This window comes from Magallana gigas, chromosome 1, assembly GCF_963853765.1.
Source record: "Magallana gigas chromosome 1, xbMagGiga1.1, whole genome shotgun sequence".
NCBI classification, from domain to species: domain Eukaryota; kingdom Metazoa; phylum Mollusca; class Bivalvia; order Ostreida; family Ostreidae; genus Magallana; species Magallana gigas.
Window position 1 is genome coordinate 59,976,445 of NC_088853.1, and position 27,499 is coordinate 60,003,943.

The following is a 27,499-nucleotide window of genomic DNA, read 5'->3' on the forward strand; positions in this document are numbered from 1 at the left end:
AATTGAAGCGTCTACCTTGTCCGATCCAATTGACTTAAAGGTAAAAGGCCAAGGTCAAGCAATAAAAATTGCATACTTAATCGGTTGATACTTTTTTCCGAAGTAACGCAGATTAAAAAATACTTTTTTCTATTGAAGCAATCCTATTTTAAACATAAAACACAATGAGGTGGAAGTCCTCTAATTGTTCGAGAACAATTAGTCTACTAGTCTCTATTAATGTTATTGCAGGCAACATTGTTTAAAACTTTTTGGATTTTTTTTCAAATCAGCTGTACCAACGGCATTGTTGATTAAACTAAAGGAGAAAGGCAAATTTAAAAAGTGTGAATCGCTTATATCTAGCCAATAAGAATAACACGTTACAGGCGGAACATTTAATTTTTTTTAAAGATAAAGTAAATAGTGATCTACCACCATATTGATTCATTTTGTTTTGTAAATCAGCATAGTGACAACGTAGCAGCAATGGTAATGCAACAAAGGCCGTTAAATACGATTTATAAAATTAAACTCACAAATCTTTTAAGATACATAGTTTTAAGCAATATGATATTCAAAACATCATTTTATTTATTATTTCTAAAATGTAAAATGACCATAACAAACTGTCAACCATCTCAAAAATCCATAAAGCGGAATACGAATTTAAAACAAAGCAACACAGACCTCTAAAAAGATAGAGAAGTGATATGGTGACTAGGAGGAGTAAGCATCCCCTGGCGACCTATCGCGCCCACTGTGTGCTCATTGTCAAGGTAAAAAAACATGAAACCGTAGTTCGCCCGGTGTATCGATAATGGTCTAACAGGTATGAAAAACATCAGTTAGCATGTGTCCTAATGAAACGTTTTACTTGCTGACAAGGTCACTGTATCGACCATAGAACTTGCGTTAATATGGCTTTAATCAAAGTTCTTGATATTCTTGTTCCAACAACTTGTTTGTATAGTCTCTCCCAAAATATTTATACTGCATATTTTGAAGATGTTTGTTAAAATACAGATACATGTCAAATAAGTGTAATTGATATCATCTTCACTAGCCAAGGATTTATGATCTGCTCCGCTCCTCTAAAATAGGTGGTGGAGCAGAGTATATCGTAAACCCTTGGCTAGCCAAGATGAATTGAAATTGATGAGATATAATGACCAATTTTGACATGTGTTCTCCATTCGGAAGTCACTCAAAATACCTCAAACAATTTTCCAACGTTCACATCCGGGTACCGATGGACAATCCCCGTAGACTTTTGTTCTTAGACGTGTTGTGAAACCTGACAAGCTAGAGGTGTCGATCAAAGTAGAAATCTTTTTTATACTATTGAACATGAATGAACATCCTCTGAATCAAGAGGTATTTATAAACATAGAATAATTTCAAAAAATAAGCGACAAAAAATCATGCGACAGACTATAAGTAGAATGCCTCGTTTAATAAATTATTTGTATATAGAGCAAGAGGTTTAAAAGTATATGTACAAAATAACTTGATAAATGTATGTTATATAGCCACATAACAGAAATCATTGTTTATAATAAGGATAAAATCTAAAAAGAAATTAGATTGATTATATTAACAATTCAATAGAAGTCAACAAAATGTCATTATTATAAATTAGTTGACATGCTTTAATCATTCTTTTAGTTTTCATATATTATTAGATTACACTATGAAAAATCCTGTAAGAAACGTACAAAGTAAACATACAAATTACATATTTTTGATTGCAAATTGAAATCTTTGGTGTTTTTACAGCCACATAAAATGCACCAATATTTATTTCTTGGGGTCACACATATAGACCTAAGGCGATCATTCGGGTGTGACTGTATCTTACTATGTACGATTTTATCTTACCCAGTCAATTTAAACAAAATAACAGCAATGCACGCATGCTATATATCCATGCAATTTTAAAGGACACTGGTTTTCTCATTTTCGTCAAGAAGTTATGTTTCCATATGTTCCGTCGTTTGTTAGAACAGCTAGATCGCAAAAACATAAATATGAAAAAAGTGACGGAGTAGTAAACACTGATTTGGTCGGTTCCAGGTAAGTATATTTTTATTATAAAAAAAATTACGTGTTTCATATATTTTTACCATAAACTTGTACATTTTTTTTTAAAAAAGGAAGCGTTAATATTACATTAAAGCTATACACGCTATAATTTACGTCAATTTTGAATGACAGTGAAAACGCATGTGTTTGTCTACTTATGAAAGTTATCCTTAATCTGTAAATTACAATGGTGAATTCCATCTTGTTACAAAGATATAGATTGTTAATTGTTTATTTTCCTGCCAAAAAAATATACCTTTTCATGAATATTGATGAAGGAAGAGCGAAACCGACCTCATTGCGCATGTCCGCGGAGAACTAGGTGGTCGTTATTGTTTGCCTAATTAAATATCCAACTTGATTTTTAATATGCTTAACATTTGTTAATTTGAAATACATACATGTATAATGAGTAAAATTCGTTTGTCATTCACGATACCCTTACTTCTGCATTAACACTTATAGGATCTATAAATAGCACATAGGGGAAAAACACAGGTCTACGTCTTCTTTTTAAAGGAAATATTGATGTTTACTCACAGGCTTGTATTTTTTTCTTTTGTTTGTACTCGTATATCGGACAAATTCATGCTTTACTGAAAATATCCTTTTCTTTGTGAAACTATCACAATTATGAAGATGTTGACCCTTCACCAGTTTTGGTATGATAGGCTAAATTTAGCTGTCGATATCACGTGATAGATTGATATTCAAGAGGAGGCATTACTTTCCTGGCAGGAAAATAAATAGTTTTTATTGTTTAATATTTGATATATTTGTTACGTGATCGAATTGAGCATTATAATTAACAGAATAAAGGTAACTTTTATTAGTAATCAAACACATACATTTTCCCCTTTATTCAAAATTGACGCAAATTATAGCGTGTATAGCTTTAATATACATTATTGCAATCCTGTTTTTGATGCACTATAATCTCGGATACATAAAGATAAAATTGTTATTATATTAATTCAAGAGATTGGGGGAATGGAACACAATCAGTCCCAAAATTATTTGATTATGATTTAAAACACTGTATACTCAGTGTGTAAAATTTCTCAATTATTCTATATTAAAAAATTCCTTAATATCTAATCCTTTTCTCACAAAATTTTGTACGCCGACGTACGAGAGTGCAAGCTACTAAACATGCACGCAAAGAATGGTATCACCTGTACATTTGAATAACGGCTATTGCTAAAGGAAAAAAAACCCAGACACAACCTCGGTGTGAGCGACACAACGCAAAGGATTTCCCTTTTTTAGAAGGTCATGACAATACAATACCTGTACTAGATTTGATATTTAGCACATCTGATTTAGAAATGGGAGCGGAATCTTTCTACGAAAACTTCATTTTAAAGAAGCGTTTGAGCTATAAACCAAAGACTAGAGATCCTGATAGCTCTTCATTTAAATGACCATTCTCTTTTTTAAAGGTGGCAGGGGATAGTTTTGAACGAAATACCCGGTCAAAATATTGAAATAAAGGGAGAACCTGAGGTTTGGCTGGTTATTTGAGGGGATTAAATTTATGAATTTATGCCGTGGATAGAGGAGCTCATGTCAATTTCACTGATATATGACACTTTAATACTGGTAGCACTTTTCATCAGATATGGAATGAAAATGCGAAACTGTGGCCAAAATTTTCACTTTCGGTTTTTTAGGCTGAAAAGTAAGGTGGGTTCAGAACACGAAATGCCACTCAAACAGGATGTGATTAAGCCCTCTCCCATTATTTGGTGATTAGTTGCATAGTTAGACATTAAGCTAATATGTTTTACGGTGTAACCGTTTGGAGGGCGAAGCTAGATCAGTATATGCCATTTCATCATCTCTGGCCTGTCATTTCATATAAGTGCTTTGTTTGGACTCTAATCTTATTGCTTATTAAATTTCTTCAAGCCCTGATATGCTATAGACTATAGTCTGTCCCAAGCTTCTGTTTCTATCACATGTTGACGACTTTTATACAAACATACACAGCTAAAAAAAGTACAGTTGAAATCCTTCATTAAAATGTCATCACTTTGTTTTACTCAGAGATTTTCACAGGAACGAAAAACAGATTCCTTATGGAGATATTTTTTTTTCATTTGGAAGTTTCTTGGAACACCTCACACAATTTTCACATGCTATCATCCAGATCTTATTTTATATAAAATGCTATACAAATATCCATAGATTTTTTTTTTAACCGAACAAGTCAGAGAGAGAGAGGGGGGAGGAAATTCAAATTCAAAAACCTGTAAACAAATTTTCATTCTGGTTTGTAAATCAATATTGTTTAAACCCTGAAATATTTCATCTTCGTATGCCAAGGGTTTCTGATCTGCGCCGCTCTTGCAGATCAAACACCCTTGGCTAGCGAAGGTACATGTAGGGGCATTTAGAATAACTAAAAACTACGCAAAAAATCTTAGGACATAATTTAGCTGCATTTTTGTTGTTGTTGTTGTTGTTATTTTGATTCTATCAATATACATGTATATTATTTTAATGTCTACAGTTATACTGTCTAGTCTGAAGTAATTTATACATATATTGGATAATACCTGGCTGCAGCTACATGTATCTACATTGCAGATCTCTGGATAATTCTTCAGCATGAAGTATTTTAACATTTTACTCCCTTATTTTAAATGTATGCATAAAACATGAAATAAAGAGTAATCTATACATATTTTCTTATATAAGAAAATCAATTTTTCTCGAGAATATTTTACTTGTATGGACAAATAATGAGATTATTTTTGGTCCCTTTTTTTTTTTTTATAATTTATTGTTTTTGATCCATACATACTAATACTAATGTTGACATCAATAAATTCAGTTTTTATAAATTGTATACACATGCATACTCACTCACACACAAGTATATTTACATACATTTTTCAATATTAGTGGTAAATGGTTACTTTGCTTCCCCCCCCCCCAAAAAAAAATAAATAACAAATAATAATACAAATAGTAATAATCATAATATCATAAACTAATCTAAAATGTTTTTCCATGTAAGCCACAATTTTTAAAAATTGCGCAGCTTTTGATTTTGGATAGCAGCATATTTTTCTACATGATATTTTATTCTTAAATGACTGAGTAATCCAAAAAATATTGGCATTTTATTTTGCATTAAGGATAAAAAAACATATTGTTTAACATATAGAATTATGAAGTTTATAACCCTGTTATTGTTTGACAATGGTAGCTCACCAAGAATAACATTAAAAACATTAAAACCAACTCTTTCAGAGGCCTTTCTGTATATATGAAGACTTAAATCACTCCAGAGTGTTTGTACTTTATCACAAGCCATGGAAACATGTATTATTGTTTCAACATTTTCCATACAAAAACAACAGCAATCAGAAGTTTTAATGTTAATTTTCTTAAGGTATCTTCCAACAGGAACAATTCTATGCAAGATTCGAAATTGTAACCACTGGTCAGAAGAATCACTAGTTGTTTTAAAACAAATCTTAAAGACATCTTGCACTGATATTGTGTCTACTCCATATGGCATAAGCTCTGCCTCTCACTTGCTGATTGAGGTTGAAATAGCCTCATATTTATTCAAAAAATTATAAAAGATTTTTAAACATTTTTTAGAAGATATGAGAGGTTCAAAAAATAAGGGTACATATGGATTAGGAAGTCTTTTGAAAGAAGACCTATCAATTAACAATGATTTCAAATATTTTGAAATAGATGTAACAATACTATTGTATTGCATCACACAACTGTCAGATAGATTGTATGTGTTTTTAAGAACTCTAAAGTCTAAAAGATTACAATCATCATCAAAAAAATCTTGCACAACCTTTATTCCCTTTTCATACCAGGATTTAAAAAAAACTCGTTTGTTGTTAACTTTTATATTAGAGTTATACCCAATGGAATATAATGAAATTTTTTTTAAAATGCTGAGTAAGTAAAAGATTTCATATAACATGACCAAGCAATCAAAACATCTTTCCAGAAGGCGTTATTTTCTTTCAACAAACAATCAAACACAAAACTATCTCCAAAATCATACAATTTCTGTAAAATATCTCCATTGAGAGCATAGAAAATATCCATCCACGGTTTATGTGAACAAGTTAACCTTTTAATCCATGTACATTTACGTGATGTAATAAAACTTCTAACATCTACTATTTTCATACCACCTGACAAGCAGTCTTGTGTTATAAGAGACCTTTTAACTTTGTCTGTTTTGGATGTCCATAGAAACTCAAAGATAGCTTTGCATATAAATGATACAATCTCCTTTTTGGGAGTAGGAAGCGATACATGTATAAATAAATGATTTAATTTTGGAATTAACAAACTCTTAATGACAGTGACACGACCAATTGGAGTAAGAATTCTTCTTTTCCATTGTTCCATAAGTGCAATGATTTTTGAAATCTGAATACCAAAATTAATGTCAACAATTTCAGAAAGTTCAACGGAAAATTGGAAATCTAATAAATTAAAAGATGTAGATCCCCAGTCTAATTTCCATCTGGTATGATGAAACACTTGATCAGAATTTTTTTTTGAAACAATCCACACAATTTTTGTCTTAGATGTATTAATTTTAAGTCCTGAGAAGCTGGAGTAAAAATCCATAGTTTCTAATGCTTCGAACAAGGATTTTGGTGAACCATCAAGGGCTAACAAAGTGTCGTCTGCATACTGTGATATTTTATGTTCTTTTTTATGAACAAATATGCCCTTAATATCATTGTTTTGCTTTATAAGAATTAAAGGGATTTCTGCACATATAATGAATAAATATGGAGCAACAGAATCTCCTTGTCTACATCCCCTTTGTATGTCAAATTGTTCTGATAAAAAACCACTTTGTAAAATGCAGGCACGGACATTTGTGTTTAAAATTTTTATTTACTGGATAATATATTCTCCAAACCCAAAATAATTTAAAACTTTATATATAAATGACCATGACATAGAGTCAAAATCAATGAGGACCAAAAGCCCTGGAATTTCATGTATCTCTGTGTACGACATCAGATCATAAAAAAGCGAGTATTTTCCTCTATGTATCTACCTTTTATGAAACCAGATTGTGTATTTGAAATAATAATGTCCAAAACTTGTTTGATTCTAAAACTTAGGCAACCAGATATAATCTTGTAGAGAACATTTAAAAGGGTTATTGATCGCCTGTTCTTTAGAAACTGTCTTGGTTTGTCCCCTTTTGGCAAACATGAAATTATTCCAAGTCTTTGAGAGATAGGAAGCTCTTTTTTAAGAAAAATACAGTTAATAGCTCTAACAGCATAATTTCTAATATCACTTCAAAAAAATTAAAAAAATTCTGCAGTATATCCATCACTACCAGGGGACTTCTTATTCTTCATGTGCTTTAATACGTTAAGAACTTCTCCTTCCTCAATGTTTTTCTCCAGACCTTTGGACGTATTTGTATCTATTTTAGGAGTATTAGAAATCAAGAACATTTCTTCTAAATCTATATTAACTAAACTTAAATCTGCACTTTTATACAGAGTTTCATAATATGTCTTAACTTCATCTAAAATTTCTGTTTGTTCATATATAGTGCCAGTACCCTCTAATTCAATTTTTCTTATTGTTCTATTTAAATAATTCCTAGATTCTAAATTACAAAAATATTTTGATGGTTTTTCACCCTCCACTATCTAGTGAGCTCGGGACCTTATCACGTGGCCTAGTAACTTTTCTTTTCTAATACTCTCGAGTTCCTTTTTTTCATCTCATTTATTTAAATCAATGAAAGCATCCGATTCTAAATCCTCAATTTCTTGCAATAGTGTTTTTTTCTTTTTGGTCGTTTTCTTTTTTGATATATGAAGAATATGAGATAATATTTCCCCGTATTTCCATCAATAATACCTCAAGAAATAAACTTTCATCAATGTTATTTTTACATAGGAAATTTTTACTCTCCGCATTCTCTAAATATTGATTACTGACACATTTTATTACATTTTTTACCTTTTGAACGTAGTCTTTATCTGTAAGTAAATAATTATTAAATTTCCAAAGACCACGCCCTCTCCGGAAGGGATTTAATTTAAGCTCGACCAAAACAATAGAAAGATCAGACCTGTATCCAGGTTTGATAGTGCAGTTTACATTTAGGTTTTGTTAAGCTGTCAGAAATGAGAAAATAATCAAGGCGACCTTGTTTAAGAGGATTTTTTTCCGCCATGTATAAACTTTTTTTTCAGGATTTAGGACTCTATAGTAACCTATGAGGCATAAGTCTTCCATTATTTCCAGGACTTTACTTCGAGCCTTTGGATTGTTAACACTACAGTAGTTATAAGTATCCTGCATGGGGTTCAATGCAAAATTAAAGTCCCAACATAAAATAAAATATTCGTTATCAAGTTCAAGGAAGATACTTCTTACATTTTCATAAAACTCAGGGTTGTCAATATTAGGACCGTATATATTAATGAGAGTAACCTTGTGGTCCTCAATTGTCATCTCCAAAGCCAACAAATTACCTTCACAGTCTATGAATTTTAAACTCGAAGTTGTTGATGAAAAGTATACAGACCTCTCTTGAGTTAGATGAATATGAATTAAACACACATTTATATCCCAACTATGTTTCTATAAACTGTTCATGTTCAGAAATAAAATGAGTATCTTGTAGGCAAATGATAGAATAATGTTTTTGTCTATAGTAGTTAAGAACATCTTTACGTTTTGATGGTGTGGCGAGCCCCCGACAGTTCACCGTAGCTGTTAAAATCTTGTCAGACGACATCATATTGACGTATTAAATGGAAATACCAAAAGCAACACATGCAAGAACAAAAAAAGTATTCAAAAATAACACATGCGCGAAGCAAATAACCATTTACCATTACCAAATTTTCTGATCCAACCTAACCCAAAAATATTACACACACACAAGCAACTAAGCATCCTACCATTTCATTAAGAACATTAATAAAGGGAGAAACACGCACACTCACAGATGCACACATACATAAACAGAAAGTAAACAGTTCCAAAATTGAGATAGCGATCCCGATCTGAAAACCGTTGACTGAACCCGATGCATCCAGGTTCCACTCCGCTGTCTATCATAAATGTACTAGCGCCGTTTTAGTTTTTCTGAAACATTGTCCAGAATATCGAATCTGTGGCGGCGTCCTTGTTCGTCCAGCGCAAAAACCTTGCCGTTGTAGTACCAGGCAGACTGGATTCCAGGGTCACCATTAAGATTGCGCAAAAGTTTTGCGTTGAAATTTGTTAGGTGGTCATGCATGGTAAAACATATATTGAGTTTGTCATTCAATCGATTTTTGATGACCGCGATCTTGACCTCCGTGTTACGGAATTTGGCGATCACAGGGCGTGGTCCTTTCCCATCTCCCCCAGGAATCCGTTGAATCGCAAGAACGTCCGAGGGGTCAAGGTCCATCTTTACTGCCTTCTTGAGAATTGTACACAATTTACCCCTGAGGTTTTCGTTTTTCTCCTCGGCCCAATTTAGAAATTTAATATTTGCTTTCTGCGAGTATTGTTGATTTTGATTGGCGAGGATCATTGCAGATTGTGCCGCAGATTCGCATTGTTTGAGTTTGTCGTTGAGAGATCTCAGTTCACTTGATTGGGAGTTCAATTTTTCTCTCAGAGTGTCGAAATCAAGATTAAATCCCCCAGAGATTTCTTTTGTTTGTGTTTCGAACTCTTTACTCTTTTCGTCGATTTTATCTTCAAACTCTTTCTTGACTTTGTTTTTGATACTTTCCTCAAAATTGTCTTTCATTTCATCGACAATTTCTTGTTTTATTTCACTTTTTATTTCATTTTTCAATTCTAACAATATTTCCGAAACCAAGACCTTAACATCCGATTTTGTTTACCATGGACTCTCTTATTTCCGTCAAACTTTGCTGAATTTGATGAAGGTCACCTGAGATATTAACGTGCTGGTCAGATGTACTACCGTCGTGAACAGGTGTATGATCACCGCTGCTAGTACTCGGTTTTTTCATTGCAGCCTTTTCGGAAACAATGGATTTTCTGACGGACACTGGTGCCGATTTTAAATCGAGCTGAACAAGTTTTTTTGTTTTTGTTTGTTCTTTTTCAGGTGTTTTTCTAAGTACCCCTGACTTTTCGGCCATTGTTACGATTGTCACTATTAATTAGTGAGTAAGAGTTCACCACAGTCCTATATTTTCAGAATGCTTCTTAACAACAATATCAAGGCGTACATTTCTGAAATTATATAGCACTCACCAAATTTAGTTTTAAGTCCTATATCCAGTATTTTGGGCCCTTTAAATATTACAGAGACGTATTTAAAGAGAAAAAAACAGCGGAGCTTCAAAAATATGGTCAGTCGCAGACCATCACGTGACCGGAACCCCATTTTTGGGGGGGGGGGTCCTGAATTTTTAAACATTCAATGATCATTGATTTGTGCATTAAAACTAGAGAATTAAGATATTCTCAGGTTGGCTAATTCACATCATAAGTTGCAAATATTGTCCTTCATTTATATTGTACATACCAGGGTATATAATTTACTCTGACTTTGTCTGACAAATGTCTTACATTTAGTGTGCAATGCATATCTATGATTGTGAATGCAGATCAGTACTTCCGAATATTATGCATAAATTTTAAGTATTTATAATGCATTTTGCTCCAAATAATCTCCCTATTTTCTTTTATTTTCATGGCAGATTGGGGGTAATTTTAACATTTATTGTATTTTTCTTTATTATATACGAATAGTTTACACATATTTTTCTTTTCGGGGTGGGTGGGGGTGGGGGAGGAAGAATTAGAATAGGGAAATATTTTACAATGTGTCTGTTAAAGATTATGATGTCTACAAAATTAAATTTTGATTAGCTTTTGTTTTTATTGATTAGTTATTGGTGGTAACTTAGTTGTTTTTTTTATTTGGATGATTAATTTGAATTCTGTGTACGTAATGACCTGAATATGAGTATGTCAGGCTACGATTTGAGATGAAACCTAAACAAGAGACCCATGGGCCACATCGCTCACCTGAGGAACACTATGTATGATAAAATAAGCTTATTGGAGTCGTAATACAAACTATCTGGACATTGTACAATAATACATGTAGATCCTGTACAAATAAAATCCATTTTTCCCCTGGATATTCTTATGTTTATAATCACTAGTCCCTTATCTAACAGGATGATTTTATAGTCATATCATATGTTGAGTATTGCAGTTCTCAAAAAGATCTTTAACAATAGTTTATATATGGGGATATAAACCTACATCAAACTCTGAACCTTCTTTTGAGGCAAAAGAATTGTCCTGGGGCCAAAGTTTTAACAATTATAAAGAATCATCTGGCTGATTAGTTTCTGAGAAGAAGATTTTTAAAAGATATACTCTATAGATTTCTTTGTTAAAATTTGACCCCCATTGTGGCCCCACCCTACCCCTGGGGATCATGATTTTCACAACTTTGAATCTACACTACCTGAGGATGCTTCCACACAAGTGTCATATTTCCTTGCTGATTAGTTTCTGAAAAGAAGATTTTTTAAAGATTTACTCTGTATATTCCATGGTAAACTTCAACCTCCATTGTGGCCCTACCCTACCCCTGGGGATCATGGTTTTCACAACTTTGAATTTACACTACCTGAGAATGCTTCCACATAGGTTTCAGCTTTCCTGGCTGATTAGTTTGTGAGAAAAAGATTTTCAAAGATTTACTCTATATATTCCTATGTTAAACTTCAACCCCCGATTGTGGCCCATTGAATCTACACTCCCTGAGGATGCTTCCACACAAGTGCCAGTTTTCCGGGCTGATTCGTTTGTGAGAAGAAGACTTTTTAAGATTTACTCTATTTAATCATATGTTAAACTTCGACCCCCCCCCCCCATTGTGGTCCCACCTACCCCCGGGAGTCATGATTTTCACAACTTTGAATCTACTCTACCTGAGGATGTTTCCACAAAAGTTTTAGCTTTCCTGGCTGATTAGTTTCAGAGAAGAAGATTTTAAAGATTTACTCTATATATTCCTATTTTTAACTTCGACCCCCAATTGTGGCCCCACCGTACCCCTGGGGGTCATGATTTTCACAACTTTTAATCTACCCTACCGGAGGATGCTTCCACATAAGTTTCAGTTTTCCTGGCTGATTAGTTTCTGAGAAGAAGATTTTTAAAGATTTACTCTATATATTCCTATGTAAAACTTCAACCCTCCATTGAGGCCCCACCCTAACTCCGGGGGTCATGATTTTCACAACTTTGAATCTAAACAACCTGTGGATGCTTCCACATAAGATTCAGCTTTCATGGTCTTCGCGGGGGTGTTAAGGAAGCATATGGGCAAGTTAGCGTCTTTTTTCGACTGTTATATTCAAAATCGTGAAATTAGATAATTATTTTGAATAAGATCAAAAACTTAGTATTATCCTTTAAAATAGATGTCAGTTCAATAAAATCGGGTAGTACATAACTGCCACATTGGTGCATTATCACGTGACAACTATAAATAGCTTACGTATATTCCTTAACATAAAATGAGATAGAACAACACTACCCCGCGGTTTCAAAAATAAAATAAACATACTAAGTGAAAGCAAAACATCTCAGTTTAATCAAAACCGCTGCTAGAATCCAATGTTTCCCTTTTTAAAAAGTTATTTATCCGGTTCTCGTAAAACCTTCCCAATTTTTATATAGTTTGCACGGAAAACGGCAAATTGCATCATAACAACACACAACATGGGATTCTAGCAGCACTTTCCAATTTAAGCAATGATCAAACTAACGATACGTATAAAATTTAAAGTTCAATATATACGGGGTAGTGTTGTTCTAGTCGGATTTTTATATCGTTAACAACGACAAAGGAAAGCCTGGCCGAGAAATAAAACCAAATTTACATACCTTTTAGCGAATGATTGATAAAACTAACATCTCCCCCAATATTCTTATGTTCAATTCTCAATAAATCACACCACAATACTTTATTAGAGTTCTTAGATTAGTTATATTTTGAATATGTTTACAATGCTTTCCGATCAAATTCACACGACATTCAACATTTAGTCATGACGTCATCAATGTGTAAATCTACGTAATACAAAATAATTTCTGGAAAAAAATTGCCCTCAGTATTTTTAATTTGTTTTTGATCTACGTTTCGTTGCTTAAATATTTGAATATGTACATGATAATTAAGATTTGTGAATTCACGGAATTACATGTAACTCAGATTCCATATGCTTCCTTAACACCCCCGCGTTATGGTTCATGAGAAGAACATTTTTTTAAAGATTTACTCTGTATATTCCTATGTAAAATTTCGACCCCCCCCCCCCCCCATTGTGGCCAAAACCTACCCCCGGGGGTCATGATTTTCACAACTTTGAATCTACACTACCTGAGGATGCTTCCACACAAGTGCCAGCTTTCAGGGCTGATTAGTTTGTGAGAAGAAGATTTTTTAAGATTTTACTCAATTTAATCATATGTTAAACTTCGACCCCCCCCCCCCATTGTGGCCCCACCCTACCTTCGAGGATCATGATTTTCACAACTTTGAATCTACACTACCTGGGGATGCTTTCACACAAGTTTCAGCTTTCCTGGTGTTATGGTTAATGAGGAGAAGATTTTTGAAATTTCTCGAAATTTTTCATAAATTCCTAATTTTCTCCCTTTGCAAAAGATCGTGGTCCTTAATGTTCACAACCTTGAATTCCTTAGCCTAAGGATGCTTTGTGCCAAGTTTGGTTGAAATTGACCCAGTGGTTCTTGAGAAGATGTTAAAAATGTGAAAAGTTTACAGACAGACGGACAGACAGACGGACGACAGACAAAATGTGATCAGAAGAGCTCACTTGAGCTTTCAGCTCAGGTGAGCTTAAAACGAAATTTCAAATTGAAAGTAGGAAAAAAATACGTCTTTGGTGTTCTCAAAATGTATTAATAAAGCAAATTCAATTAAAATACAAAATGTTATTTTAATAACAATGAAATAAAACTGATTTACTGTTTGAACATGTTTTTGTCCAATCAGATGCTCTCAAATTCATTTGATCGGATCTAATGCAACTGTTGAAAGTTGTAGGAAACGAACATTTATTTTCTTAATTAGGAATTATTTTTTTCAAGAACATACTAGGTAATTTTGAATGTATTTATCATTCATTAAACAAAGTTGATAAATTATCACCAAACGTGAAGTTAGTGCGAGATTCAAATTCAACATGGATGCCGGTGATGTCACTGCGCGTAAAGTTATTCTTTTTTCCTCCATCTTGGAAAGGTTTTTCAACTTCATTTGTATAGAGTGTAATTTCTATTTTTAGATATATATACACGTGTTGTCTATAGGCAGAGCTTCGCTCTCAGGGGCCCTTCTTTATGGCAGTTGTTCGGGACTGGGGAGTGGTGCTCGACCTGTGAAAATGTGAAGAAGGGCAATTTTCAGAATATTTTGAGACCGTCCCTGGCAATTCTATATAGTGCTATATGTAAGCTGTACTTGTTTTATATTAAAATGTTTAAAAATTCTCAAGAGTCAGGACGTGTCCTCTGCATGCAATCGAATTTTAGCAAACTTGAAAATCCGCTGAAAAATTAGATCACATATATTAACACTATCTGCTTCACAATTTCTCGTCCAAAATCACTACCCTTTGCCACCTAAGGTGATATGAAATCTCTTGTCAATTCAAGCTCATTTTATTCTACAAAAAGTACTTACTTAACTGAAAGCGTAAAATGACGAGTTTTATTATGACGTCACAAGCGATGAACGCTGCAAACACAACGTCACTAGTGAACATTAAAGTTCACGCCTCTGTCTGTTACAGTGACTCCTCCATTTTTTAATAAGGTTTAAATCTAAGAATGTAAATATAAGCATTTATATTTTTGGAAAAGACATGGTCTCACAACTGCAGCGGTGTGTGTGCATACAAATTTTTATAACGCGCTAATGCCCGTTACTCAATATTTATCAAACACCTGCGCAGATATGATAATTTTTCTCTCAAAAGATAATGATTCAATAATAATAAGAGTATTTCCAGTTGACTTTGCGTTTCAATTTTGGTTCTAAATGTGTTTTTAGAAAAGAACGAATCATGATAAAACACACACACGCACATTTTACGGTTTTTTAGCTTTTATAATCGATCCCTTACGAGCATAATGTTTACTCCTGATATATGTTGATGATGACTATATGCAAATTTGGCTATCCTCTCTTGAAATACTAGCTTTTTATCTATAATAGTTAAAATAAAAGGATTACCGACATCAAAAAATTAAAAACATACAAGATGTCAAACAAGGTCCAGACCTGCAGATATCAGGTCTGAAAGTTTCAAATTAACCAATTGAGTCGTTTTTGAACAATTGCAAGCGTTTTTGTACGTAAAAAATAATATTAAAGGAACTTTAATTTTTTAACGATTTCTTCCGCTGTTTAGTAGGTGAGCGTTACCTCTGTGCTTTTATGACGGTATGATAGAATAGAGCTTTGTAGCCATGCGGTTTTAGAAATAACATAAATGAACAAATAAAAAAAATGTGTTGGCCTTGCAAATTTAACAAAAACTAGTATTTTGTTAAGATTAAATTTCTACTTTGAAAAGCAATTGTACCAATCTACTTTCTTAAAATTAAAAATATAAAGCAAAATTTGGTTCCTGCGGGTCTTTTGAAATGACCTGTATTTAATTTAAAATGAAAGAATATATGTTTTTTTACAAGCGAGGTTGAAAATAACGGCAGGTCATTAGCTTCTGGTCTGAACAAATTCGGATGGACGACCTTGGATCTACAGTGTCTCCCATAGTTTTAAACTGCAATTTACGGCGCAAAAAAATTGCGCTAGTTTTGGACTGATTAATCTTATTTCCGAACATGTTCTGTACAAATATTTGATTCGAAAAAATTCCTCGGACATTGTACTACAGATACTTGCCTCTGATAGTATTTTAAACACAATCAAAAGCCCTATAAAGTGAGGAGGTACATATTGTTTACATAAAAACAAATATAAATCCAACCAGCTAAACATATAAATATATCGGAAAGTTACGCGCCATAGTAAAACCAATGAAAAAGGTACGTTTAAGTCCGAGGGAAAACTATATATTTTTTCAAATGTAATGATTTTATATCATTTTACTTTAGTTTACGTTTCCACACTGATGCGGAGGACATACACAATGGATTGCTGGCGAATCTTATTACTGAGTATTTTATTAACGATAGTAAAGCGGCAGGTAATATTGTCAGGTGGAAAATGCACTTTAGAAAATGTTGTCGCCTACCTTACCATCAAGATGGGGATATTTTGGAAAATTTCTGTTTCTTAGAACAAACTGGACAACTTTCTGTTGGCAAATATGATATCCTAGAGAACATTTTTTATCATGTGGATAAAAGGGCTTTGCTTAACATCAAAGACGCATCCTCAAAGATCAACGGTCTTAAATCAGCAACCAGTGGGATGAAAAGTATGTTGTTACAAATATTAGCTGTTTATCCATCAATAAAATGTGTATTTATGATTATGAAAAAAAAGCTTCAAGTTAGAACTAACACTGGGCCTGGTCGAGATTGGTTAATAGATAGATTCAATGCGATAGATCCAATAAATCAATTTCTTTCGTTAACACGTAGTTTCAAGAAACATAGACCAAATGTTTCATTTAAACTCACATAGTTCCTTATATAGGATATAGTTTAAAATGAATCAACTCACCTGTTCACTGAGTTATACGTAAATGATAACGGAAATTCAATCAATAAGTATAGAGAAAAAACTATTTTTGATAAAATATAAAAACTGGAGCCAACAGCAAAGCATACACGCATTTTATAGGCAACCAACTTTATTTAACAAGCGTCCTATAAACATATAATTGTTTCTTCATAGATGTTGGTGTGTAGGGATAGTGTCCAACTTTCTGTGTTAAGATGTTATATTTAGAATTATTAAAACATGGCCTATTTATATGTACCTGTTCTATGCAAATTCACCGTTATATTTGTTACAAACCTGTTTCTTAATCATCTGACCTAAGGATATTATCACTGATTTACTAACAAGGGTACTATGTTTACAAAGATACTTATTTCGACTTACAAGTTGATAAGCTCTGAGTCAAACTACAATATACACTCATCAGACAAGCCCGGCTTTCATAACTCTTAATACTTTGAATGAGGGGGCATGGTCACGATTTTGGTCAAAAACTATTTTTCCGATGTTCTTGCTTACCATGCTTTAGTAAGGCAATGTTTATAGGTAACCAACATTTGAGTATGATTTGTTGAGTTATAAAAGAGTAAAAGAGCTTACAATTCATTGTCATATAAACAAAGACTTTGTTAACATTTTGAATGTTGAAGTAAAAATTCAAGTTTAAGGTCTATCATGAATGTGTTAAACGTTAGTAGCATTTAAAGTTATTGAAGGGGGTTGCCATATTAAATACAATTTCACTATAATGAAACATTGATTTTTATGAAAAACTGACATTTTTGACATTTTGATGCCCTAAGCATAAAAATGAAACAACTGTAAAAATAATTGAAATATAAATATTTAATTTTATTTTGACACATTGAAATTTTGTCAAAAATAACCCCACTTAATTTTTGGATCAAGGCAAATGATATATATAGTGTATAATTGTACACTAAAAAAATAAACTGAAAAGTTGCTGAAATTCAAATAGTTTTAAAATTGGGTTTGGATGCTTGCAAATTAAAATGTTGTGGATAAAAAAAACCAAGTACCTACGTAGTCTTCTCACATAAGGTAATATTCGGGTTCTGAATATTTCTCACACTGCGTGCATTACTATAACTGGCATTTTTACAACTTTTAAAAGTGAGTTATCTCCCTTAAAAACATATTTTTCTAAACAAATTTAATGCAATCACTTAATAACTAATGATTTTCATCATTTTTTTAAAACACTTGTTACATGTACTTAGCATTTCCTAAAATGTTAAAGAGACAGTACGGCGCATCTTATCAAAAAACTGACTTTCGATCGGGTTCGGGTTTTTTTTATAATGCTGACTTTCAGAAAATTACAAAGTTCTCCATGCAATAAATCTAATTATCTCATTAAAATTAAAAATTACGTATAACCTTTCTACGTCTTGTCAGCGGTGATGATTAGTGCTTAGGTTTAAACACCGTTTCACTTTCGGTTTGCCAGAGAAAATGGATAGGAGAGTTGATTAAAATCAACTCCCAAAAAATTATTATAACTTATCCATGTATATAATGAAGAAATTATTTCAATGTCTACCCAGGTTATGAGAGTATAACCTGAGTTGGGGCAGTTTACGCTTTATAACCCAGCGGGCATTTCAACGTTGAAACAACGTTGTTTCAACGTCAGGCATCAACCAAAAGCTAATATCCCGGCATTTTACTGTACATAAAATCTGTGTAGTGACTGCACGAGGTGTACCTAAGAACTGACTTTTTTGTTCACAAGTAGCGTCTTTAGCGGTCAGGCTGACATCAAGCAGCCTGGTAAATTGCATAACTCCCTTGATCAGCAAGGCTTGCAGTAGTGATGGGTCCGGGCATCCCCTTCTCACTGACCTAGTTCAATTGCAATTAGCCACTTGCTGACCGCACAGCTCAATCTCAAATTTCTTGTACGAAAACAATCTTCTTTTTTTAAAAATGTAATGTGAAATATTAATTTAACTTTTCATTTAAAAGAAAATTGATATTTTAATTGGATAACACAACAATATATTAATTTTATTGGAATATATATGATAAAATTGTATTCAAATTAAAATTTAATATTTGTAAAAACACGTCATTTAACGCTTCCACTTTACAAAATATAAGTAAAACCTAAATTATACAAATGGTAAGGAAGTTTAAATTTGAAAATATGTGTTCAGTTTCATTAAAATATAAAAACGTTGTTTCAACGTTGAAAAGTGATTGATGTCTTCAACGTTGAAAATAAGTTGGGTCTTCAACGTGGAATCAACGTTTAGTTATGGTTTGGGTTTCAACGTTTAAACCTCAACGATGATTCAACAATGAATAACGGGGGATCAACGTTGCAACTTCATTTCAACTATTTCTCAACTTTGAAACAACGTTGCGTGCCCACTGGGAATCCACGATCCGCAAAGCGGATAACAAGATATCTGTGAGCCAATGCTCACTAGTGATACCCCTGCTCTAATGTAAATATGCATTATAAGCTGTCGACATTGAACAGAAAGTTTGCATCCGATTGGTACAAAAAAATATCCCACAATATGGCATGCATAAACCAATAGTGTGTTTAAATTTCAAGCATCTGCGATAAATAGTTGCAAAAAAAGTTTGACAGAAATTCGTTTAAAAATTTAAGCTAAAAAAGTCGTCATTTTACAGGAAGTTAATGTCCCATTGGTACAAAAATATATCCTACGATATTGCATGCATAAACAAATAGTGTTAAAATTTCAAGGATCTGCAATAAATAGTTGCTGAGAAAACTGCGATAGAAATTTTTGTTACAGACGAACAGTCAGACAGACAGACAGACACACAAGGGTAAAACAGTATATCCCGCTCCTGTGGCGTCAATTGCTCCATGCCAGTTTATAGAAGTATAACTTGGGTATACACCGAGTTCATTCCTTAAAATTTTATTTTCTGCGATTTAATGTAAAAATTGAGTACATTTTACTTTTTAAAACGATATTAATCTGCTCAATGTAAAACGTTACGTCAAGCAGATAAGTATATTTTTGAAGTTGGTGCATTGTGAAAAGTCTTGTGACGTGCAAGCCAGGTTAAACACATGTAACGTTATTTTTATATCCAATCAAATGTCGCATTTCAACCAGAGTTAAATTACTCAGTATTCTCATTTAGGAAAAATTAATGCTCATAATCACTGAACTTTCATCAAATTAACACGCACCAAAAGAAGTTATAATACAGTCTAAAACAACTACATGTATATACCTTCATTCTGGTCTCATCAAAGGCAAGGTTACTTGATATCTTTTCAAGAGTGCCCTTGGGGATCAAGTGTCCATGACCAACAGCATAGGCTTTAAACACTCTGATGCCTTCTTCTTCAAAGAGAAAGTTGTTTATCTGACTAATCTTGAAGTTTTTAATGTTTTCTGACAATACACTGGGATTTTCTGTATTGATATCAACCAGTGAAATGAATGTGTTATTAACTCCTCCATAGCTCTCCAAGGCTTTTTTCAGTTGATGTGCATTTTCCATATTGTTACCTTCATTTGCATACTTTAAAATATGCATGCGACATGTACCAGTTCTTGAATCAGACAGATTTTTGCCACTATGAACTTCATTGAAATTATCTCTTTTACTTTGAGCTGTAGCAATTCTTAATTTTTCCAAAGGTAGGACATTTGTTTACATGCTGAAAAAATACATATTTCAGAATTGTATGACAAAATAGCTAAATCAAGCTATTCGGAACTTTGAAAATTATTGCTACTTAGATACTTTTAGTACAAATGCCCATGATTGAGTAGCTAAATAACCATACTTCAGGAAAGTAAATAAAGCTATGTAGCTAAATAAAGCTATGTAGCTAAATCCAGTTATTGTACTTGACCCGTAATATGCCTGTAACCAGCTGGTAACTGTTATGTCACACATTTAAAATTAATATTTAATGACATGGCACCCCTTTCCCATTCACATCATTTTGTTTATGAATTTAGAATATAAGATTAAATACTTTATTAACTTTACCGTAAGACTTACCAGCTCTAACGGACACAACAACTCTCTCGTGCAGTCATATTTCTTTAGCCATCGTGCATGTTAATCCCCTGTCTGGCTTCTCCCTATGATTTGTTGGATGCATACAGCACTGAGAGTCTTTGTACCAGTAAGTACAAAGACTATTCTGTGACTTCTGCATTCATTCAATTGAAGAACATCCTTTAAAACAACAATTATCCCACTGCGAAACAGCAGCAGAAGTCCTTCTGGGATTCTTGTCTGATGTCGTGTTGACGCTTGACATCTTTTTAAATGTTGTAATATATCATCAGTCAAGGAAGAAATACTCTCTATCAAACCTTCACATGTTCTATGTCTGTATGGCCTAGCAAAGTCACAGATAATAGAAGGGCTGCCTGAGCTCCTGCCAGGAGAAGCCATTATTTCCCTCCACTGATAATTTTTTTTTACCTCCTTAGGGGAGAGCAATTAAAGGGGAGATAACCAGAGGTGAAGCAAAGGGAGATTAAAGAGGTTCGTTCCTCTGTTTTTGGGTAGCCATTTTGGGTCACCTTTATTCTAGAAATGCATCATATATTGATTCTACTCATAAATTAAACTTTTATGATCCCGATTAAACTATGTTAAACAAAATAGTAAAGGAAAAATTTCATATTTATAGAGTTAAGAATGGGACAATATTTTGTGGCGGAAGGTTTTTAAGGAGAAAATGAACATTTTTCATAAATCAGTTGTTTTAAAGTACATTCACTTTAGCTTTCTTACTTTCAGTGCAAACAAAATTTCAAGATAGTTTGTGCATTAGGATATCTTCATTTTGTTATGAAAAACATAATTTTATAATTTTTCAATATTTCTATCGACACATATTGGCAAACTTAACTTATATGTCATAAAAGTCAAGGAAAAATGAATCCTAATTTTTGCCTCAAATTAGTTTATTTCATGCCATATCTAAAATTTTACATTATAGACCCATGCTTTTTGTTTTATTTTCTGAAATTTTAAGATTTTTCTGACAAATTTATCAAAATTTGAGAAAAAGTTTGAGACTTTAAAATAATTTCATGTTGAATTGGAAATGGATGAAAATAGCGTTTTATCAGTGCAAAAAGGTCAAAATATCAATTAGGTGAAGAAATTGTAACATTTTTCTTTACAATAATTTTATTTATTTTAAATAGTATAAATTTGTATTTAATGCCATGGCTCATTTCAATAATAAAATATAGAGGAAAAACCGATTTATGTGCAATCTGCACTATCAGTGCATAAAGGTCATATCAAATGTACCGTAGCGCCAAATAAAGCAAATAGTCTCCAAAATTTTGTTTTGAATTTTGGTTAAGCTACATGTATGTGTGTAGATTTTTAATAAATACTTTAGAAAAAACTTTAAGACTTTTGATCGCAGGATCCAACGTCCTTAATTTAAACTTAGTTTTCCACCCAATGTTACGAAATTTTTATGACATTGAGCAATGTAAATGTTTATTTTAATTTTTCTAACCATTTATGCATTATAATATCCCAGAACACTAATATTAACTTAAATTTTTGAATTTTTGTATAAAATATCTAAAATTATTTGGTCACCTCCTCTAAAATTGGCAGTATTTCATAATCCCTTAAAACCCAATCATAAAATTTTAATTCTACATTTTTGAACAATCATTTTTTTCTAAATATTTATTGACATTTTGAAAAGGGGCGTCCAAACCTTTTTTTATATTGAGACTATTTTCGCATTGAAAGACATTAAATCTGGCGAGTTACCAGTTACATTTTTTGGGATGTCATGACAACAGATTACATCAGAATTTTAATAGTTAGCAATCAATTATGCTGCTAATTACAGTGTAGTTAATAAATGTACACATTATTTATGAAATATTTTGAATTACGGCAAAATTCTTAGGCACACACTTGGAACCCGTTGAAGTTGTTTTAGATTTCACGCCGCCTTATACCAAGAAATTATTGTGCCATGGCTTTAATTTAAATCGTCTTCATTGTTGGCAACCCCTCTTGGATTTTTGAGACAAATGATAACAATTATTAAAACTCCAGAAATTGACATTTTTTTAATCTGCCTGACTCTATCGTAGACGCACTGTTAAAATGAATAAGACTATAGATAAATCAGCTTAAAAAAGATTTTTTACAGATATATTGAACTTTTATAAACAAAAACAGGACACGAATATACCTTTTTACATGACAAAAAATTGAGAGCCCTGTATCTTACTTATAACTCTATGAGTGAATCTCAAATTTCATATTATTATTTGAAATGCATTCTTAAAGCATTGTAAATAATAAATGCAGAACAATAGAATATGACCAAAATCGTGACCATGTCTCTTTAAGAGAATAAAGTGTTAAAGCCGTTGACCAATAGTTTTGTAACATAACATAATCTGTTTGGCGTACATTCTTACCTTTATAAACATAAAAGCATGCCATGCAAGTAATACTTTTCTTGTTTTTTCATTTTTTGCAGCACTTGGTCGCACTTGTTTTGCTGAAATAAGAGTCAGGCTTTTAAAGAAAAGGTGTCCAGCAATTGAAAAAGAACTTGCATATATCTTAAACAATTTTGCCAGCAGTCTTGATGAAATGCCCTTATCCTATACCCCATTTTCCTTAGACAAATTAGAACATCATTCACTTAATTCTGACTCAAAAATGGATCTCAGAATGATAAAGGAAACTAAAATACCATACATATATCCACATCTTTCTAAACTTATTAATGACATTTCGGAAAAACTACAACATTTGATATCTCCCTACAACAGAGATTACGTTAGATCATCAGAGATCATTGTTCAATACCTGCTGTCTTTTATAGAAAATTTGAAAAAGAACTACAATATAAGAAAGTTACGATTTGACTGGAAGGAATCAATAGTGATATATGTAGCATTTGACGACGTCTTTGATAAAAACAAATTCATTGATCATCGCTACCTATTGAGAGAACGCACAGGAACAATGTTTAGTCTTATATTTGAACATGTCAACAATATTCGACTCGACAATCCATTTATTGAGATAAATACTCTGACAATGAGTGGTAAGAAAAATTATGTTATGATTGATTGCAAAATAAATAAATCTACTGCATGTGTTCTCCATTTAACGTAATTCCAGTGTTTCGGATTCGGTTTTTTTTACACGACATGCTTAATTTACGGTTAAATTTTTTTTGCACACAAGTGTTTAAAAAAGTTAGGCCAAACAGTGGGAAGTTTGTTAAAATATCACATCTCTATCGTTTAGAGGGATTGCAAATAGTAAGGAGAGTAGTGAAATGTAAAAATGGTAAATGAGTGTGTAATATAATTGTACGTAGTGTATGCATTCTCTTCCAAAATTACACTACGTTTATGTAGCTTGACGACCTCATGTCTCCTCTGGTACAAGGATAGGATAAGTAAGTAGCTGTAGCTTGAACATTAATTAAAACTATGGACCACTGATTGCTATTTAATTTACAGATAAACGTGTTAAAAATATTGGATAAAAAGTATTTGACAGAAAAGGGGGCACTACTGCACTCAATTCTATGTGTTTTTCGCAGTCTCGACCTTCATTTTATATGAATGGTACAGTTTCATTGAGTACAATGTATATCAATTTTAGTGACTGATAGATTGAGTCTTTTCGTACATTCCATTTTTTTTTCAAGGTTTGCAAAAACCAACTGGTAAAATAACATATTCAATATGGGGGTACACATGTTCAAGACACTATCAAGCAAAAACAAGAAGGTCAACTTTGATAAACTTGGTTTTTTTATTCACACTATATGTAATTCTTAATAAACATTTTTAAGAAAATGAATGTAAACTAAATAGTTGTTTAGAATTGTCCACAAATTTACACCACTCATTTACCTTGTTCAGATTTCAGTGCTTTTTTGCTGCAATCCCTCTAAACAATGGAGATGCGATATTTTAACAAATTTCCCACTTTATGACCTAACCATTTTAAAATGCTTGATTTTTTTTTTTTTGGAAAGTTGTGGCAAGAAAATATGTATTATATTTTTTATATTTTCTGTAGAAAATCAATAAAATTTTTATGATCGAAGAATAATCAATTTATTTGCGTTAATTATAATGTAACATGATGTATTTTACTGCATAATATAGTAAATTATGAGATCATTTTTCATGTTGATCAAGTTTTGCTGTTTAATATTTGGATCTTGTGAGCTGAAGCTCACTATAGGAAAACAAAGGTGCAAAAGCATAAATACGTTGGCCTCTATAGTAATTTTATAAGTTGTTTTAAGTGTTTAATCTAAAATATGTTTGGTTTGATACATATTTTTAAAACACTCGAATTACCTTATTATGGTGTATATTTTTTTCTTTTCAGACAGTCCTTGTGAGAGCAACTGGAACCGATTTTGGCAATGAGTAATTTTTTATTTTTTAATGCTTATTATTATATGCTGATGTTGATGTTGCAAAACACTGTTAAAATATGTATTATATTAAAAAGAATAAGAAACATACAAACGATTTTCATACTACCCAATGTTTTAACGTCTAACAAAATCATAAATTAACAATTGAATCATGTCTGATTTGCCACTATCAATTGACTGTCGATAAAATAAATCAGAAAAAAACCATGTGTAATGTTTCGTTGATTTTGAAAGTTAAAACATGCAAAACTTTATTAGTACCATATTGTATTTGACCATAGAACAATCCACTCAACATCAAGTTATACAGTATGAATATAACGTCAATAGTTGATGCGTACACTATATTATGTCTATCTTTTGATTCAAGTGCATAACTTATTACCCTAACAAGGTATATGAATGTTTAAGTTGAAATCGAGAATATTCAGCGTTCAAACATACTTCTCGAACAAATTGTGCCACTCAATTATTGAAAGCACGGTAGGTATGCAAGCTATAAAAGTAATATATGACAATGCTATGGATTTGTTGTTATCCTTATTTTATTTTTGCCGAGTTCGTGTTGTTGTTGTTATTATTAGTATCATCACATCATCATTATTAAGGTCTTCCATTTCCAACGGAAGACCATATTGTTATGCCCCCTTCGAAGAAGAGAATGCATATTGCTTTGCTGCTGTCTGTCGGTCGGTCGGTCCACTATCAGTTTCCGTTCATTTTCTTCGCAGAGGATGAACATATTGAAATGAAATTTAGTATACAGGTTTATCATGATAATATCTAGGTCACGTTTGAAATTGGGTACGATCGAGCAATTTTCGCCAGAGTTATTGCCCTTGGACGTAGAAAAGTTCAAGTTATTTGCAGTTTCCACTCATTTTCTTCGCAGAGGATCAACATATTGGAATAAAATTTTGTATACAGAGTTATCATGATAATATCTAGGTCAAGTTCGATATTGGGTACGATCGAGCAATTTTCGACAGTTATACCCCTTGGACATAGAAAAATTCCAGTTATTTGAAGTCTACGTTTTTTTTCTTTGTGGATGTTTCCAAGGTAGGGGGCATAAGTGTTTTACAAACATCTCATGTTTTATTATTGTTTTATTACTGTTTCTTCTTTTTCTTCTTTTCCACAAATTTTGTGTACGCGATATCTCAAAAACTATTCTGCAGATTTCGACCATGTTTTCACAGATGATGATAGGTAGTCATAATTCTTGAAGTTTTTTTACATTGTGAAATTGTCACTTCCAGTTCCGATTTACGGCCGATTTTGTAAGTTTTTACGACCAATTTTGTGCAGACATAAACTCAGATCTATCAGAGATATAAATATGAAAATTTCAGGATAGGTAGACCATAGTTTGAAGTTGCAGTGGCGCCATTTCTTTGAGCTCGCCTTGGGCCGAAAATGGGAAACGAATTTTGCATCAAAATGTTCATACATTTTGATGGGTATCTTTTTTTTAGTTGATATTTTGTTAAGACTTATACTACAAAACTGTTAGATAATCAAAATGTATTTCCAACAAATTCAAGAAAAAGGGGCTTGCCCCTTAAAATAGGGGCCAAGACACTTGTAAACTCTACAACAAATAACTTACAAACGATAAAGATTTTGTAATGCATTAGAGAAGTTAAGTTATTGATTGTAACAATACAATATATATCAGGTAAAATCATTGCCAGGCCCATTTATTTCGTAATGGATTTTTAGGTGGACAACGTACTTAAACTTTGACGCAATATATCTTGAGAAGGAGACATATTTTGTTAAGCATTGTAGAAGAGAATATATCTGTATTGATAATTGTAATCGATTCCACTAATCAAAACACCAAAGTATGTCCCTATTAAGGACCTAGAGGACTGGTCCCTAAAATATTCAATGATTTGTACCTAGAAAATGAACAACAAATTTAGATACTGTTAGAACAAAAACTGTTAGTATTCGTGAGACTTTTCGAATGAACACGAAAAAAGGTCCCATAAAATAGGGGTAAAGACACTCGTTAAGTCTTTTACACATACCTTAAAAACGATCAAGATTTTGAAATGCATTCTAGAAACAAAGTTGTTGATCGTAACAATATCAGTTTGTAGAAATCATGCCATACCCATTGATGACAAAATTATGGATTTAAGGGGATTAAAACGTTAAATGTGCTGTATGTGAAAAAGGAAAGCACTTTGTAAAGCATTTTTAATGAT

General features: G+C 32.5%; 1 protein-coding gene and 1 long non-coding RNA gene across 2 annotated transcripts in view; one reads left to right on the forward strand and one right to left on the reverse strand.

Moving 5' to 3' along the window:
• The window catches only part of LOC136274014 (uncharacterized), a 278,101-nt gene that overhangs the window by 105,662 nt on the left and 144,940 nt on the right, over window positions 1-27,499 (reverse strand). The window lies entirely within an intron of this gene.
• LOC105322038 (uncharacterized) lies at window positions 1,889-25,666 on the forward strand. The gene is made up of 4 exons (XM_066079984.1): window positions 1,889-2,055; window positions 16,255-16,580; window positions 23,343-23,918; window positions 25,229-25,666. Exons 1-4 carry the CDS (start codon window positions 1,955-1,957, stop codon window positions 25,267-25,269), a joined length of 1,044 nt encoding a protein of 347 aa, XP_065936056.1. The 5' UTR covers window positions 1,889-1,954; the 3' UTR covers window positions 25,270-25,666.

What these genes read in the sequence shown, in the direction of transcription:
- LOC105322038 (XM_066079984.1), top strand. Translation starts at nt 1,955, where the DNA reads ATGTTTCCATATGTTCCGTCGTTTGTTAGAACAGCTAGATCGCAAAAA. An exon ending in AGCAACCAGTGGGATGAAAA is followed by an intron (nt 16,581 to 23,342) that starts GTATGTTGTTAC and finishes CATTTTTTGCAG; the next exon opens with CACTTGGTCGCACTTGTTTT. An exon ending in AAATACTCTGACAATGAGTG is followed by an intron (nt 23,919 to 25,228) that starts GTAAGAAAAATT and finishes TTTTCTTTTCAG; the next exon opens with ACAGTCCTTGTGAGAGCAAC.